The sequence below is a fragment of the Erinaceus europaeus genome, chromosome X (assembly GCF_950295315.1).
Source record: "Erinaceus europaeus chromosome X, mEriEur2.1, whole genome shotgun sequence".
Lineage (NCBI taxonomy): Eukaryota > Metazoa > Chordata > Mammalia > Eulipotyphla > Erinaceidae > Erinaceus > Erinaceus europaeus.
Window position 1 is genome coordinate 75,831,826 of NC_080185.1, and position 19,468 is coordinate 75,851,293.

At 39.0% G+C, this 19,468-nt stretch overlaps 1 protein-coding gene across 5 annotated transcripts in view; it reads right to left on the reverse strand.

The window, feature by feature from the left end:
• TAF1 (TATA-box binding protein associated factor 1) overlaps positions 1–19,468 on the reverse strand; it is a 104,932-nt gene that overhangs the window by 64,323 nt on the left and 21,141 nt on the right. For all 5 annotated transcript variants that reach the window (XM_060183254.1, XM_060183253.1, XM_060183256.1 and 2 more), the window contains exons 9-16: positions 15,842–16,018; positions 15,218–15,345; positions 15,009–15,116; positions 14,710–14,883; positions 13,821–13,994; positions 13,525–13,629; positions 4,944–5,144; positions 4,666–4,807 (exon numbers count right to left, since the gene is read on the reverse strand). In XM_060183254.1, the coding sequence (XP_060039237.1) occupies positions 4,666–4,807; positions 4,944–5,144; positions 13,525–13,629; positions 13,821–13,994; positions 14,710–14,883; positions 15,009–15,116; positions 15,218–15,345; positions 15,842–16,018 (1,209 nt within the window). The remainder of the gene's footprint in view (positions 1–4,665; positions 4,808–4,943; positions 5,145–13,524; positions 13,630–13,820; positions 13,995–14,709; positions 14,884–15,008; positions 15,117–15,217; positions 15,346–15,841; positions 16,019–19,468) is intronic.

Genomic DNA, 19,468 nt, shown 5'->3' on the forward strand with positions numbered 1-19,468 from the left:
GCAAGATATCTACTGAGTGCTCAATGAGAAAGGCTTTCAGCCAAGAATACTATATCCTGCTAGACTGTCATTCAGACTAGAGGGAGGCATCAAAACGTTTTCTGACAAGCAACAGTTGAAGCAACCAACCATCACCAAGCCTGCACTCAAAGAAGTTCTGAAAGGTCTCCTATAAACAACCAGACCACCACAAATAGGACATATATCAAAACACTCTAAAACTCTACAAGAATGGCGTTAAAGTATCTTCAATCTTTGATATCAATAAATGTCAATGGCCTGAATTCACCTATTAAAAGACACAGAGTAGGAAGATGGATCAGAAAACACAACCCAACAATATGCTGTCTACAGGAAACCCACCTAACTCAACAAGACAAACACAGACTTAAAGTGAAAGGATGGAAAACTATCATACAAGCCAATGGCCCACAAAAAAGGGCAGGAGCAGCTATTCTTATATCTGACATGATAGACTTTAAAATAGATAAGATTAAAAAAGATAGGAATGGACACTACTTAATGCTCAGAGGATCAGTCAATCAAGAGGACTTAACAATTATTAACATCTATGCACCAATGAGAAGCCATCTAAATATATCAAACTTCTACTGAAAGAGCTACAGCAATATATTAACAGTAACACAATCATAGTAGGGGACTTCAACACCCCACTCTCTCAACTTGACAGATCATCCAGGCAGAAAATCAATAAAGACATAAGGGAGCTAAATGAAGAGATAGATAAACTAGAACTATTGTACATTTTCAGAGTCATTCATCCCAAGAAACTGGAATACATATTTTACTCAAATCCACATGGGTCATTCTCAAGGATAGACCATATGTTAGCCCACAAAGACAGCATCAGCCAATTCAAGAGCACTGAAATCATCCCAAGCATCTTCTCAGACCACAGTGGAATTAAATTAACACTTAACAATCAACAAAAGATTAGTAACAGTCCCAAAATGTGGAAGCTCAACAGTACACTTCTTAATAACTTCTGGGTCAAAGAGGAAAACAAGGAAGAAATCAAAACATTTCGAGAGTTCAATGAAAATGAAGACACAAGCTATCAAACTATTTGGGACACAGCTAAGACAGTAATGAGAGGCAATTTCATAGCTATACAAGCACACATTAGGAAAAAAGAAAGGCACAAATAAACAGCCTGATTGCACACCTTAAAGAACAAAGGAACCCTAAAGCAGCCAGAAGGACAGAAATCACTAAAGTTAGGGCAGAAATAAATAACATTGAGAATAGGAAAACCATACAAAAGATCAACGAAAGTAAATGTTGGTTCTTCGAAAGAGTAAACAAAATCGACAAACCTTTAGCCAGACTCACAAAACAAAAAAGGGAGAAGACCCAAATAAATCGGATAGTAAATGAAAGAGGAGATATCACAACAGACACCACAGAAATTCAACATAACATGTGAGGCTTCTATGAACAACTATATGCCACCAAGCTAGAGAACCTGGAAGAAATGAATGATTTCCTAGATACCTACCAACTTCCAAAACTAAGTAAAGAGGAAGTGGATAACATGAACAGGCCCATCACAGCTAATGAAATTGAAACAGTTATCAAAAATCTCCCCAAAAATAAAAGTCCTGGACCAGATGGTTTTACAAATGAATTCTACAAAACCTTCAAAGAAGAACTAATACCTCTACTTTCAAAAGTCTTCCAGAAGATTGAAGACACTGGAATACTCCCTGCCAGCTTCTATGAAGCCAACATCACCCTGATACCAAAAGCAGACAGTGACACAACCAAAAAAGAAAACTACAGACCAATATCTCTGATGAACATAGATGCGAAAATACTGATCAAAATTCTAGCCAACTGGATACAGCAGTATATCAAAAAGATTGTTCATCATGACCAAGTGGGGTTTATACCAGGCATGCAAGGTTGGTTTAATATATGTAAATCAATCAATGTGATCCACCACATTAACAAAAGCAAGACCAAAAACCACATGGTCATATTAATAGATGCAGAGAAAGCCTTTGACAAAATACAACATCCCTTTATGATCAAAACACTACAAAAATGGGAATAGATAGAAAATTCCTGAAGATAGTGGAGTCTATATATAGCAAACCTACAGCCAACATCATACTCAATGGTGAAAAACTGGAAGCATTTCCCCTCAGATCAGGCACTAGACAGGGCTGCCCACTATCACCATTACTATTCAACAAAGTGTTGGAAGTTCTTGCCATAGCAATCAGGCAGGAGCAAGGAATTAAAGGCATACAGATTGGAAGAGAAGAAGTCAAACTCTCTTTATTTGCAGATGACATGATAGTATACATGGAAAAACCTAAGAAATCCAGCAAGAAGCTTTTGGAAATCATCAGGTAATACAGTATGGTGTCAGGCTACAAAATTAACATTGAAAAGTCAGTGGCCTTCCTCTATGCAAACACTAAGTTAGAAGAAATTGAAATCCAAAAATCAGTTCCTTTTTCTATAGCAACAAAAACAATAAAATATCTAGGAGTAAATCTAACCAAGGAAGTGAAAGACTTGTATACTGAAAATTATGAGTCACTACTCAAAGAAATTGAAAAAGACACAAAGAAGTGGAAAGATATTCCATGTTCATAGGTTGGAAGAATTAACATCATCAAAATGAATATATTACCCAGAGCCATCTATAAATTTAATGCTATCTCCATCAAGATCCCAAGCATATTTTTTAGGCGAATAGAACAAATGCTACAAATGTTTGTCTGGAACCAGAAAAGACCTAGAATAGCCAAAACAATCTTGAGAAAAAAGAACAGAACCGGAGGCATCACACTCCCAGATCTCAAACTGTATTATAGGGCCACTGTCATCAAAACTGCTTGTTACTGGAACATGAACAGACACACTGACCAGTGGAATAGAATTGAGAGCCCAGAAATGAGGCCCCACACCTATGGACATCTAATCTTTGACAAAGGGGCCCAGACTATTACATGGGGAAAGCAGAGTCTCTTCAACAAATGGTGTTGGAAACAATGGGTTGAAACATGCCAAGAGTGGCCCGGGATGTGGCGCAGTGGATAAGGTATCGGACTCTCAAGCATGAGGTTCTGAGTTCAATCCCCGGCAGCACATGTACCAGAGTGATGTCTGGTTCTTTCTCTCTCTCCTCCTATCTTTCTCATTAATAAATAAATAAAACCTTTAAAAAAAAAAAAGAAACATGCAGAAGAATGAAACTGAATCACTGTATCTCACCAAATACAAAAGTAAATTCCAAGTGGATCAAGGACTTGGATGTTAGACCACAAACTATCAAATACTTAGAGGAAAGTATTGGCAGAACTCTTTTCTGCATAAATTTTAAAGACATCTTCAATGAAACGAATCCAATTACAAAGAAGACTATAGCAAGTATAAACCTATGGGACTACATCAAATTAAAAAGCTTCTTCACAGCAAAAGAAACCAATACCCAAACCAAGAGACCCCTCACAGAATGGGAGAAGATCTTTACATGCCATACATCAGACAAGAGTTTAATAACCAACATATATAAAGAGCTTGCCAGACTCAACAACAAGACAACAAATAACCCCATCCAAAAATGGGGGGAGGAGTTGGACAGAATATTCACCACAGAAGAGATCTAAAAGGCTGAGAAACACATGAAAAAATGCTCCAAGTCTCTGATTGTCAGAGAAATGCAAATCAAGACAACAATGAGATATCACCTCACTCCTGTGAGAATGTCATACATCAGAAAAGGTAACAGCAGCAAATGATGGAGAGGGTGTGGGGTCAAAGGAACCCTCCTGCACTGCTGGTGGGAATGTCAATTGGTCCAACCTCTTTCAAGAACAGTCTGGAGAACTCTCAGAAGGCTAGAAATGGACCTACCCTATGATCCTGCAATTCCTCTCCTGGGGATATATCCTAAGGAACCCAACACATCCATCCAAAAAGATCTGTGTTCTTGGCAGCACAATTTGTAATAGCCAAAACCTGGAAGCAACCCAGGTGTCCAGCAACAGATGAGTGGCTAAGCACGTTGTGATATATATACACAATGGAATACTACTCAGCTGTAAAAAATGGTGACTTCACCGTTTTCAGCCGTTCTTGGATGGACCTTGAAAAATTCATGTTGAGTGAAATAAGACAGAAACAGAAGAATGAATATGGGATGATCTCACTCTCAGGCAGAAGTTGAAAAACAAGATCAGAAAAGAAAACACAAGTAGAACCTGAAATGGAATTGCCATATTGCACCAAAGTAAAAGACTCTGGGGTGGGTGGGTGGGGAGAATACAGATCCATGAAGGATGATAAATGACATACTGGGGGTTGTATTGTTAAATGGGAAACTGGGGAATGTTATGCATGTACAAACTATTGTATTTACTGTTGAATGTAAAACATTAATTCCTCAATAAAGAATTTTAAAAAAAAAATTAAAAAAAGAAAAAAGAAAAGACAGAGAATAACAGCTTGAATAGAAAACTTAAAGATAAGTGTATATCTGTGAGAAAGGAAGGGCATGCAGGAAATAAGTTGCCTTGATGGTTACTAATTTCTATTTTATTCAGTATATGTAGATCCTGTAACTGAAAATCAGTTTCTTTCTACGGAAAAAGCAGAGAGGACAGAAAAAAAAATGTCAGAAATGATGACCTGTTCGTTTGAAGTCAGCACAGAGCTTTAGCCTCTTCCGGATGCTGCTTTCTGAATGGGAAGGAAAGGCTTTTTTTATATCTTCCATTCGAATCCGCCTTGGCCGATCCTTACTTTTCCAGAAGAGGCGATAAATAAAAACCTGTCCAACAAAACAAATGTTATTTATTTGGCAAGTGAAGAATAAAATTCTTCACAATGGCCTCTCGCCCATAAGACCCTAACTGGTGTGGTCACTCCTGATGGTAACCCAAATCTGTATACCCTTTTATCCTTACCTGGAGAAAGTCTCGAATATGTGTATTGGCCCTTTTAGAGTTGGGTCCAGGAACTTCAAACAAAGGGCACTGCTGGCCTACCACAAAAATATCCACTAATTCTCGAATATAGTAACCTTGTCTTGTCCGAATAATGAGGAAGTCAGTTTCTGGCATCTTATGAAGATAAATTGGAGCACGAAATAGGTTGTTCTCAAATGCCTAACAAAAGTAAAAACACAATTATGTAAACAGAAGCCCCAGAAAATTTAATCAAGTAATAAAAAAAAAAACCTATTTGCTCTCCATGGCCTTTGTCTAAGATCTATTCAGTTATATAAACAAATTATGTTATAGTGTATTAAATAGGATTAGACAGATAATTATTTACACACTAACTTTCTTTAAGAGCAAGATAGGTAGGGGGAAGATAGCATAACAGTTATGTAAAAACACTTTCATGCAAGAGGTCTTGGGTTCAATCTCTGGTACCAATAGCCAGAGCAGATCAGTGCTCTTAGTCAAAGTAAATAAGGAAATTTTATTTACTTTTAATCTCTTTATTTATTGATTATTTATTTATTACTGGATAGAGACAGAAATTGAGAGGGCCAGGGGAGACTGAGAGAGAGAAAAACAAAGTGACACCTGCAGCCCTGCTTCACCACTTGCAAAGCTTTCCCCCTGCATGTGGAGACCAGGAGCTTGAACCTGCGTCCTTGCACACTATAATATGAGTACTTAATCAGGTAAAGCCTGGCTCCCTTACTTTTAATCTTCAAAAAAAAAAGAGTCAGAAGTAAGGTAACTAAAGGATTTAGACTGAAGTAAAACTGACTATTGGGCTGGGAAGACAGCAAAAAGACTCTCATGTCTGAGCACCTAATGTCCCAAGTTCAATCCCTATCATCACCACAATAAGCCAGAGCTGAGCAGTGCTTTGAGGGTAGGTGAGTGCGTCCATGTGTGTCTTTCCTCCCATGCCTCCACTTGTTAAAAAAATAAATAAAACAGTGGTCCAGGAGATAGCAGGGTTGGGTGGTAGCACACTCAGTTGAGCACACATGTTACAATGTGCAATGACCCAGGTTCAAGCCCCTCAGTCCCTACCTGCAAGGGGAAAGCTTCATGAGTAGTAAAGCAGTGTGGCAGGTGTCTCTCTATCTCCTTCTCTATATTCCCCTTCTCAATTCCTGGCTATCTCTATCAAATAAATAAAGATAAAACATTTTGTTAAAAACTCATTGTATACCACACAAGTTATTTAATACTTCCTGAATTTAATTTCTCTCATCCACAAAACAGACATTAAAATACTTACACTTCACATGACTGCTATGAATATTAATATATGACAATCACTGCAAACTGACAAGAACAGGGTGCAAGAGATAGCATAATGGTTATGCAAAAGGTTATGCCTAAGGCTCTGAGGTCCCAGGTTAAATCTCACCATAAACCAGAGCTGAGTAGCGCTCTGGAAAACAAACAAGGCATGGGGTAGACAGTATAATGGTCATTCAAAGAGACTCTCCTGCCTCATGCCCAGGTTCAGTCCCCCCCCCACACACACACACACCCCATCATAAAACCAGAGCTGGTTCTAAAGAGAAAAAAAAAGGAATACAAACAAGGCACTAATGGGGTGGGGAAAATAGCACGATGGTCATGCAAACAGACTCTAATGTCTAAGGCTCTGAATTCCTAGGTTCAATACCCAGAGCCATCAGAAGCCAGAACTAAGCAGTGTTCTGGTCAAAATAATAATAATAATAATAAATTTTAAATTATGCTTTAGTGAGAGACAGAAAGAGAAGTGATATACCCCTATACTAGAGCTTCCTCAAACACCGTGACCACTCATGTGGTACTAGGGCTGAAATTTGGGCCACACACATCACAAGGAACTGAACCCTGTGATTTTTGTTGTTGTTGCTATCATCAGCAGCAATAGATAGAGTTGTAACTTTATTTTTTAAAATATTTTTTCTATTTATTTATTTTCCCTTCTATTGCCCTTGTTGTTGTTTTTTATTGTTGCTATAGTTATTATTGTTGTTATTATTGATGTCATCGTTGTTAGATATGACAGAGAGAAATGGAGAGAGGAGGGGAAGACAGAGAGGGGGAGAGAAAGATAGATACCTGCATACCTCCTTCACCACCTGTGAAGTGACTCCCTTGCAGGTAGGGAACCGGGGGCTCAAACTGGGATCGTTACACCAGTCCTTGTATTTCGCACCATGAGCACTTAACCCACTGTGCTACCGTCCAACTCCCTAGGTATAACTTTAAAAGGAAATGAAGGGGAGCCTGGGAGGTAGCGTGCCAGGTTAAGCACACATAGTATGAAGATTCAGTGCTATGATGTCTCTTCCTCTCCCTGTCCCATCTGAAAAAGTCATTTATGATCAGTGAAGTCTAACAAAATCTAAAAAATGTAGCCACAGAGTAAGGAGATGGATTGGTAGAAAAAGTTCAAGAAAGTTAAAGGGACAGGAAGACCAGGAACAGCATAAAGATAGTCAAAATTAGGTGGAAAGGGCCCCAAAATGACTCAGCAGGTAACATACATATTTTACCATGTGTGAGAAAATAAGAGATAATAATCTCCAACATCAGAGCATAACAGCACCAAAGACAATACTAAGCAACTCCATGGATGATGGAGTAGTACTTTGGTCTCTTTCTCCCTCCCATCTCTCCTACCTCTATAAACACAGGGTAAAACTGCACCATGAAAACAGGTTAGCAGTATCGTACCTGTATGGGCCCTGGGCTCATTTCCTCACACTGCATAAAATCTGATGGGAAATTACTATATGCATAGAAGATAAATTAAAAAACAGGAGAACATAATGTGTTGCTTTGTCACATGCATGACCCTGGTTCAAGGCTGACTCACCACATTGAAGGAAGCTTATAGAATTTGCAAGAGGTATTTAGTTTGTTTTTTTGGCATTTTATATGGTTCTGGTCACATGCATGACCCTGGTTCAAGGCTGACTGACCACATTGAAGGAAGTTTGTAGAATTTCCAAGAGGTATTTAGTTTGTTTTTTGGCATTTTATATGGTTCTGGTTCTTCCTCTCTAGTTCTATATTTTTTAACAAGTAAAGCATGTACTTCACAGATGCATCAGAAGAGTAATAGTTATAGTGGAACAAACTAGGTACAAGGGCAGAATAAATGGTAAAGACTGACAAGAGAAACAAAGAAAAGGGGGGAGGAGAGTGCTAGAGACTGCCTCATAATCATTTGTTGACTTCCATACTTCTCCTTAGCAAATGTGTATAAAGTCATCAGAGGACTCTTACACATGCCAGACGAAAATGGGGAAAATCAACTTCATTATGGCTGGAACTGTGAATTGCATGGATTAATATTCAAAACAGAGGCCCAGGAGATGGTTCAATAGGTAGAGCACAGAACTTTTTTATGTAAAGCCCCAGCATTGATCGCAAGTACCACATAAACTGGAATGGGGCTCGGGTCCCTCTCTTTTACAAAATAGATGAATCTTTAAGAAGAAAAAATATTTGGGAGTCAGGCAACAGGTTAAGCACACATGGCACGAAGCCCAAGGACCGGCATAAGGATCCTAGTTTGAGCCCCTGGCTCCCCACCTGCAGGGGAGTTACTTCACAAGCAGTAAAGCAGGTCTGCGGGCATCTTTCTCTCCCCTCTCTCTCTTCCCCTCCTCTCTTCATTTCTCTCTGTCCTATCCAACAATGAAGACAGACAACAATAATAACTACAATAAAACAACAAGGGCAACAAAAGGGAATAAATGAATAAATATTAAAATATAAAATAGATGAATCTTTAAAAAGAAAAAATATCTGGGAGTCAGGCAGTAGTGCAGTGGGTTAAGTACACATGGCACAAAGCACAAGGACTGGCGTAAGGATCCTGAATTGAGCACCCGGCTCCCCACCTGCAAGGGAGTTGCTTCACAGGCGGTGAAGCAGGTCTGCAGGTGTCTATCTTTCTCTCCCCCTCTGTCTTCTCCTCTCTCGATTTCTCTCTGTCCTATCCAACAACGACAACAATAATAACTACAACAATAAAAAACAACAAGGGCAATAAAATGGAATAAATATTTTAAAAATTAAAAAAAGAAACAATACTTTAAAAGCATAAAATTAAACATATTTAAAATATTCAAAATGGGTTCGGACTTCCGGAGGCAGAGCTACGAGCAGCAGATCGCTTTCTCTCCTCTCCCAGGGATCAACTAGGAATACCAAAAGAGACCACCCAGACCGAAACAAGACAGGACTAGAATGACCACGGGAACTCAGTAAATCACCAGAGAGTACAAACGTGTGGCTGGTGACAGAGAGGAGAGAGGGGCCTAAGGAGAGATTAAGAACTGCTAACAGTTCAGCAGTTTATCAGTGGAGACACCACCTCCAGTCTGCTCCACCAACAAGGGGACAGCTTAATGGAGGAGAGGACTTCACAGAGACTCACCAAGTGCAACTCTGAGTCTCCATTGCTACGACCCTCAATCTAGAGCAGTGACAGGAAGGGACACCAGGGGACAGAGATCTAACCAGAAAACTCAGAAGACCTATACCTTGGTGGCATAGCTGAGGGGCTGTGAAAGTCTCTTTGCATAACCACTGGATTATCTCTGCCACACCCTGCTTTATCTCTTGGTCAGGAGTCAGTGATTAAGCTAAGAAGCCTATTGATAGTTTAAAAGCCCTCAGGCTCCCATAGCCTACAGGGAAGGAAAAAAAAAAAAAAAGAAAGGGGCTTTTAAACCACTGAGCTCCAACCCAGGGATTGAAATAACTGTTAACTTCCACCACTGTGAACCCTTTAATTAACTTACTTAGACACAAGTCAATCCAGGCAATAGTGATCAATAATTTGAAAAGTACTGATAAAGGGAAATCATAACATAATATATAAAATGGTTAAAACAACAAGAAAAAATATTGGAGAATTGAACCAGGACAAGAGTCCAGCTAAAAGTCCTCCAGAGAGTGAAGCACAAAATAACGAGCTCAACATCCAAGCATTAGCTAAGGAAATAATAACACGAGTGAGTAAAGAATTTGAAAAAAATTGTAATCAGAAATGCAAGAACAACAAATGAGAATATGGAAGAAAATTCTAATTATCTCATGGTTATTAGAGAGCTGAAAGCTGAAATCACTGAGATAAGAATGCAACTAGCTGAACAAGCTAAAACAGTATCAGAGCAGGGCAACAAAATAGATGAACTCCAGAAAACAGTAGAGGGCAGAGAGAATAGAATCTATGAGACTGAAGACAGAATTAGCAAGATTGAGGATGAATTAGAGACAACTAAAAAAGAAGTAAGAGATCTCAAAAAGAGATTAAGAGATGCTGAAAACAACAACAGAGTCCTATGGGATGACTTCAAAAGAAACAATATACGCATTATTGGCATACCAGAGGAAGAAAAAGAAGGAGAGGAAGAAAGCATTTTCCAGGCCATAGTAGCTGAAAACTTCTCTAGTCTAGACAACTTCAAAGATATAAAGATTCAAGAAGCCCAGAGGGTCCCAATCAGAATTAACCCAGACCTAAAGACACCAAGACATATCATACTTAGAATGGAAAGGAATAAGGATAAAGAAAGGATCCTGAAGGCTGCAAGAGAAAAACAAAGAGTCACCTACAAAGGACAACCCATAAGATTAGCAGCAGACTTCTCCATACAAACACTACAGGCCAGAAGAGAATGGCAAGATATCTATTGAGTGCTCAATGAGAAAGGCTTTCAGCCAAGAATACTATATCCTGCTAGACTGTCATTCAGACTAGAGGGAGGCATCAAAACGTTCTCTGACAAGCAACAGTTGAAGCAACCAACCATCACCAAGCCTGCACTCAAAGAAGTTCTGAAAGGTCTCCTATAAACAACCAGACCACCACAAATAGGACATATATCAAAACACTCTAAAACTCTACAAGAATGGTGTTAAAATATCTTCAATCTTTGATATCAATAAATGTCAATGGCCTGAATTCACCTATTAAAAGACACAGAGTAGGAAAATGGATCAGAAAACACAACCCAACAATATGCTGTCTACAGGAAACCCACCTAACTCAACAAGACAAACACAGACTTAAAGTGAAAGGATGGAAAACTATCATACAAGCCAATGGCCCACAAAAAAGGGCAGGAGCAGCTATTCTTATATCCGACATGATAGACTTTAAAATAGATAAGATTAAAAAAGATAGGAATGGACACTACTTAATGCTCAGAGGATCAGTCAATCAAGAGGACTTAACAATTATTAACATCTATTCACCCAATGAGAAGCCATCTAAATACATCAAACTTCTACTGAAAGAGCTACAGCAATATATTAACAGTAACACAATCATAGTAGGGGACTTCAACACCCCATTCTCTCAACTTGACAGATCATCCAGGCAGAAAATCAATAAAGACATAAGGGAGCTAAATGAAGAGATAGATAAACTAGAACTATTGGACATTTTCAGAGTCATTCATCCCAAGAAACTGGAATACACATTTTACTCAAATCCACGAGTCATTCTCTAGGATAGACCATATATTAGGCCACAAAGACAGCATCAGCCAATTCAAGAGCACTGAAATCATCCCAAGCATCTTCTCAGACCACAGTGGAATTAAACTAACACTTAACAATCAACAAAAGATTAGTAACAGTCCCAAAATGTGGAAGCTCAACAGTACACTTCTTAACAACTTCTGGGTCAAAGAAGAAATCAAGGAAGAAATCAAAATGTTTCGAGAGTTCAATGAAAATGAAGACACAATCTATCAAACTATTTGGGACACAGCTAAGACAGTAATGAGAGGGAATTTTATAGCTATACAAGCACACATTAGGAAACAAGAAAAAGCACAAATAAACAGCCTGATTGCACATCTTAAAGATCTAGAAGAAGAACAACAAAGGAACCCTAAAGCAACCAGAAGGACAGAAATCACTAAAGTTAGGGCAGAAATAAATAACATTGAGAATAGGAAAACCATACAAAAGATCATCCTATCTTGGATGGACCTTGAAAAAATCATGTTGAGTGAAATAAGTCAGAAACAGAAGGATGAATATGGGATGATCTCACTCTCAGGCAGAAGTTGAAAAAGAAGATCAGAAAAGAAAACACAAGTAGAACCTGAAATGGAATTGACATATTGCCCCCAAGTAAAAGACTCTGTAGTGGGTGGGTGGAGAGAATACAGGTCCATGAAGGATGATAAATGACATATGGGGGTTGTATTGTTAAATGGGAAACTGGGGAATGTTATGCATGTACAAACTTGTATTTACTGTTGAATGTAAAACATTAATGCCCCAGTAAAGAAATAAATTAAAAAATATATATTCAAAATGGCAAAAACTAATATGATAAAGACACAATTTTACATAAACAAAACAAATATGCATAAATTAACTATAATAAATTATTAATCCCAGGTTGACATCCCTATGTCATTCAGATGTTTAAGAACTTCTTACCAATGTGTATTTTCTCTCTCTCCTCACCCCCTCTCATCAGAGCACTGATCACCTCTGGTTTATCATGGTGTGAGGACCAATGTGTATTTTTATAACCAGCGAGTACTTTTTTTATAATATTTATTTTATTTCATGAGGGAGAGACACAGAAAAAAAGGAGAGGACAGAATATCACTCTGGTATATCCAATGCCAGATACTAGACTCAGGATCTCATACCTGTAACTGCAAAATCTCCTGGGCTGATATTTAAAGAAAAAAAAAATCAACTTTGTATTTAGTTTAAGAATATTACAATTGGGGGTAAGTGGTAGTGTACACAGTTAAGTGTACATAGTATTAAGGACCCAGGTTCTAATCCCCAGATGCCCACCTGCAGGGGAGATGCTTCACAAGTGGTGAAGAAGGTCTGCAGATGTCTTTCTCTATTTCTATTTTTTGTTTGTTTGTTTGTATCAGAGCACTGCTCAGCTCTGGCTTATGGTGATACAGGGGATTAAGCCTCAGGCATGAGAGTCTTTTTGCATAACCATTATGCTATGAACCCCCACCCACTCTCTCTCCCTATCTCCCCCACCCCTCTCAATTTCTTTCTGTCCTATCCAATAAAATGGGGGAAAAATGGCTGGCAGGAACAGTGAATTCATACTGCCAGCACTGAGCCCCAGCAATAACCCTGGAGGCAAAATAAATAAATAAAAAAGACTCAAAGGGGCCAGGTGGTGGCACACCTGGTTGAGTGCACATATTACAAGAATATCACAATCAGAACCTGTTTTAATGATATTAAATTTGGATTGCATTGTTGCCCTCATAACTGATGTATGACTAATGTCTCAATAACTAGAACTAGTTCTTTCTGGGCAGACTAGCTACTTACCTGTCACTTCCCTAGGTAAAGACTTAATACTAGTGTGGTCCAAGAGGCAGCACAGTGGATAAAGCATTGGACTCTCAAGCAGGAGGTCCCAAGTTCCATCCCTGGCAGCACATGTACCAGAGTGACATCTGGTTCTTTCTCTCTCCTGTTATCTTTCTCATCAAACAATAAATAAATCTTTAATAAAAAAGAGTTATACTAGGAAAGAATTCCTCACCTGCAGTAACTGGCCAGGATGGAGAGAGCCCAGGAAAGGTGATGTATGACAGTAAACAGTTTCTCCATATTTACAGTCTGGGGCACCAGGATCCTTTCCAGGTTTCTATAAAGAAAAACAGTAGACAATGAGTCCACATAAATATTTTATGAGAATGGCATTTCACTAATATTACTAACTATAAAAAAATATCATTCTTTCTTCCCAGTAAATTTTTAAAAAAAGACAAATTTACATGTTCATGGAATACCACTAGTTGACTATAGCAATAACAGATTTTCTGAACAAAAACTCACCCGTTTATAGTAGTTTTTAATCTTGGTTGCCATTCCAACCTGCATCATTAACGGTCCATTTTCCTCACTGTATTCTGCAAGAATAAGGTCTCCATCTTTGCCTGTGAGGTCCTGAGGTGTGCGCATAAAAAACATCTCTCCACCACCTGAAGCTTGTCTCTCTTGTTCTCTCATCTGTCCGTAACAAAGAGTATATAAACTAGTCCATAGTTCTTGATGGTACAACAACTATACACATTGATACTATTCACTATGAGACATTGAGACCAAACAAGTTTTTATCTTCTTTTTTTTTTTTTTACAATTCAATTGCAAAATGTTCCAAACATACAGTGAAGTTGAAAGAATACTATGATGAACACTCATCCTGCTACCTAGATCTAACTATTTAGTTTCTTATTTTACCAGAGCATTGCTCAGCTCTGGCTTATGGTAGTTCTGGGGGCTGAACCTCCCCAGCTCATACTATATTCTGCTGAACAATTTATAAGAATCACAGTCATCATGACTCTTCACTCTTAAGCATCTCTATATTCCTTTCCTAGAATAGGGCCTGGGAGCTAGCACAGTATAGGAGACTTGTAGGTGAAAAGCCCCAGGTTTAATCTCTAGCACCAGCAATAACCTGAAGTGAGCAGCATTCTGGTTTCTGTCTCGATTTCATTAAAATAAACATATAAAAAATATAAGTTTACCAGTAGCACAGCGGGTTAAGCACATGTGACATAAAATAAACAAATATTTAGGAAAAAAAACTAGGAGTAAGGACATTGTCCTAAGTAACCACATTTGGGGAAATAACCAGTAATTTTCCAATATACAGTCCATTCCCCTGATTTATATCCCAAAGTCTTTTATAGTTATTTTTATAAAGAGGAATCAATCATACCTTGGCCTTCTTTTTTATGTGCTTTAGCAAGGGCTGTACTGAATGAGGACCTGGTTGAGATAGTGCCCCAAAGGAATACTTTTTCAGAGGTGGACGATGAAACTGTCGGAGTTTAATGGGCCCCATGTGAGTGGGAAAGAAGGGCTGCCGTAATTCCACAGCAGGAATTGAATGCTAAAACAGGAAATACAAGGGTTAAAATTAATTATTAACTCCAGACTAGGCTATATTTTACACAGTTGTCATCATGATGAAATAGTGGCTCCCATAGGCCACAGAAAAAAAAATACTACTTTTACCTGGATAATATTTCCACCAAAGGTGCCTCGAAGACCCTGTTGCTTGGGGTAGTAATACTCATCATTGGAAAGATTCCATGGATCTTTCACTTCTGGCTGAGACATGTTCTAAAAATAGGTTATAAAACAAACAAACCTTAGTCAGATTATCATTCTCCATTACCTTTCTTTGCTCTTCTTGACACTAAGTCCCTTTTCCCTTCACAGACCTGTTGTGGTTCTTCTTTGATAACTCCTGTTTTCCCTAAGAGAATTCGACTTTTCTTCAGAGATGATTCTTTCTTGCTCTCTTTGGAGGGGGAATTAGCAGTGGCCTCTTCCTTTTCATCAGGGATTTCTAAGAATAAAACAAAAATCACTCTGGAATTGTTACCCTTGAGATTCACCTTTATTACTTTTATCCTTGTAGTCCTTAACCAGATCTCTCATACCACTTCTAGCCTGTTATCATAATACCAAAATGTATATTTTCTTTCTTTCTTTTTTTTTTTTTAAACTAGAGCACAACTCCATTCTGGCTTATAGTGGTGCAGAGGATTTAACCTAGAACTTCAGAACCTCAGGCATGGAAGTCTTTTGCATGACCATTATACTACCTCCTCTGCCCAACAAAGTGTATTTCTGACATCTTAACAGTGCTATTTTCCAATGTTGCTAATGGGTGTTCCTCTAAACAATGCAAAACTACTAGAAAATGACAACCGCAACTTTGTTCTCTCAAAATATTACCTAGTGATTCTAGTTTTAACCTTCCCAACCCATCTGCCTCATGACAGTATTAACAACAAGCTGTCAATTATAGAGGAGTAACACTGGTCCCTGCTAGTACATACCCAAAATGAGGTTCTCATCATTGGGATCAAGTGTCAAAATAGGAGGCTCCAAAAGCAAAGGCATAGACTGATCATCCCAAATGATATTGTCTTCCCAGCGTCCATACACCAGTTCTTCATTATCACTGGGAAAAATAGAGTACCATGGCTTATCATCATCCAGAGTAGCAGCAAAACCTAGTCAAAACAGGAGGTAATGTTTAGTAATACACAAAACATTTATGCCCATTTCAGTCAAGATTCAGGCAAAGTTAAAAGGAGCAGATGCTAAGTAGTTACATATGTGACTACTAAAAAGAAATCTAATCAACACAGTACATTTCTCACTTTAAAAATATGCAGGGCTGTGGCCAAGAAGGTGGCATAATGGATAAAACATCGGACTCCCGAGCGGGGGGGGGGGGGGGGGGGGACAGCATAATGGCTATGCAAAGAGACTGTCATGCCTGAGGCTCCAAAGTCCCAGGTTCAATCCCTCATACCAGCATAAACCAGAGCTGAACAGTACTCTGGTAAAAAATAATTAATTAAGCCCCCACACCTATGGACATCTAATCTTTGACAAAGGTGCCCAGATTATTAAATGGGAAAAGCAGAGTCTCTTCAACAAATGGTGTTGGAAAAAATGGGTTGAAACATGCAGAAGAATGAAACTGAACCACTATATTTCACCAAATACAAAAGTAAATTCCAAATGGATCAAGGACTTGGATGTTAGACCATAAAACTATCAGATACTTAGAGGAAAATATTGGCAGAATCTTTTCTGCATAAATTTTTTTAGTAATTTTTTTAAATTTATTTATATAAGAAAGGAAACATTAACAAAACCGTAGGATAGGAGGGGTACAACTCCACACAATTCCCACCACCCGGTCTCCATATCCCATCCCCTCCCCTGAGAGCTTTCCCATTCTCTATCCCTCTGGGAGTATGGACCCAGGAACTGACGACCCCACTGCATAAATTTTAAAGACATCTTCAATGAAACGAATCCAATTACAAAGAAGACTAAGGCAAGTATAAACCTATGGGACTACATCAAATTAAAAAGCTTCTTCACAGCAATAGAAACCAATACCCAAACCAAGAGACCCTTCACAGAATAGGAAGATCTTTACATGCCATACATCAGACAAGAGGCTAATAACCAGAATATATAAAGAACTTGCAAATCTCAACAACAAGACAACAAATAACCCCATCCAAAAATAGGGGGAGGACATGGACAGAATATTCACCACAGAAGAGATCTAAAAGGCTGAGAAACACATGAAAAAATGCTCCAAGTCTCTGATTGTCAGAGAAATGCAAATAAAGACAACAATGAGATACCACTTCACTCCTGTGAGAATGTCATACATCAGAAAAGGTAACAGCAGCAAATGATGGAGAGGTTTTGGGGTCAAAGGAACCCTCCTACACTGCTAATGGGAATGTCAATTGGTCCAACCTCTTTCAAGAACAGTCTGGAGAACTCTCAGAAGGCTAGAAATGGACCTACCCTATGACCCTGCAATTCCTCTCCTGGGGATATATCCTAAGGAACCCAACACATCCATCCAAAATGATCTGTGTACACATATGTTCTTGGCAGCACAATTTGTAATAGCCAAAACCTGGAAGCAACCCAGGTGTCCAACAACAGATGAGTGGCTGAGCAAGTTGTGGTATATATTCACAAGGGAATACTACTCTGCTATCAAAAATGGTGACTTCACTATTTTCACCCGTTCTTGGATGGACCTTGAAAAAATAATGTTAAGTGAAATAAGTCAGAAACAGAATGATGAATACGGGATGATCTCAATCTCAGGCAGATGTTGAAAAACAAGATCAGAAAAGAAAACACAACCTGAACTGGAATTGGCGTACTGCACCAAAGTAAAAGACTCTGGGATAGGTGGGTGGGGAGAATACAGATCCAAGAAGGATGACAGAAGACCTAGTGGGTATGTATTGTTATATGAAAAACTGGGAAATGTTATGGATGTGCAAACTATTGTATTTACTGTTGAATGTAAAACATTAATTCCCCAATAAAGAAATAAATTAAAAATAAAATATAATAATAATAAAGTGAAACTTAACAAAAAACAAACAAAAAAATTGGGCTCTCAAGCACAATGTCATAAGTTCTATCTTTACCATTCCATGTGCCAGAGTGATACTCTTGCTCTCTATCCTCATCTCCTTCTCAAGGACCGACCTGGGCCCAAGCCCTCAATCTCCACCTGCAGCTTTACAGGAAATGAAGCAGTGCATGCTGTCTCTCTCTCCATCTCTATTTCTCCTCCTTTCCTCTCAATTTTTGTCTCTATAAAAAAGTGGCTATGGAAAAAAACTTTTTTTAAAAAAAGAGTTTAATAGCTGAGGCTCTGAGGTTGCAGGTTTAATCCTCAGCACTGCTATATGCCAGAGTCGAGCAATGCTCTGGTTAAAAAAAAAAAAAAAAGGAGGAGGAGGAGGAGAAGGAAGAGATGGAGGAGAAGGAGGAAAAGGGGAGGAGGAGGAGAAGGAGGAGAAGAAGGAGAAGGAGGAGAAGGAAGCGGAGCTACGAGCAGCAGATCGCTTTCTCTCCTCTCCTCTCCTCTCCTCTCCTCTCCTCTCCTCTCCTCTCCTCTCCTCTCCTCTCCTCTCCTCTCCTCTCCTCTCCTCTCCCAGATCAACTAGGAATACCAAAGGAGACCACCCGGACCGAAACAAGACAGGACTAGAATGACCACAGGAACCCAGTAAATCACCCGTGAGTACAAACATGAGTGGCTGGTGACAGAGAGGAGAGAGGGGCCTAAGGAGAGATTAAATGACTGCTAACAGTTTATCAGTGGAGACACCACCTCCAGTCTCCTCCACTAACAAGGGGACAGCTGAAGGGAGGAAAGGACTCCCCAGAGACTCACCAAGTGCAACTCTGAGTCTCCATTGCTACTACCCTCAGAATCTGGAGCAGCAACAGGGAGGCACACCAGGGTACAGAGATCTAACCGGGAAACGCAGAAGACCTATACCTCGGTGGCATAGCTGAGGGGCTGTGAAAGTCTCTTTGCATAACCACTGGATTATCTCTGCCACACCCTGCTTTATCTCTTGGTCAGGAGTCAGTGATTAAGCTAAGAAGCCTATTGATAGTTTAAAAGCCCTCAGGCTCCCATAGCCTACAGGGGGGAAAAAAAGAGGCTCTTAAACCACTGAGCTCCAACTCAGGGATTTAAAAAACTGTTAACTTCCACCATGGTAAACCTGTTAATTAAATTACGTAGACACAAGTCAATCCAGGCAATAGTAATCAATAATTTGAAAAGGACTGATAAAGGGAACTGATAACATAATATATAAAATGGTTAAAACAACAAGAAAAAATATTGGAGAATCCAACCAGGACAAGAGTCCAGCTAAAAGTCCTGCAGAGGGTGAAGCACAAAACAACGAGTTCAACATCCAAACAGTAGCTAAGGAAATAATAACAGGAGTGAGTAAAGAATTTGAAAAAATTGTAATCAGAAATGCAGGAACAACAAATGAGAATATGGAAGGAAATTCTAATTATCTCATAGTTATTAGAGAGCTGAAAGCAGAAATCGCTGAGCAACTAGCTGAACAATCTAAAACAGTATCAGAGCAGGG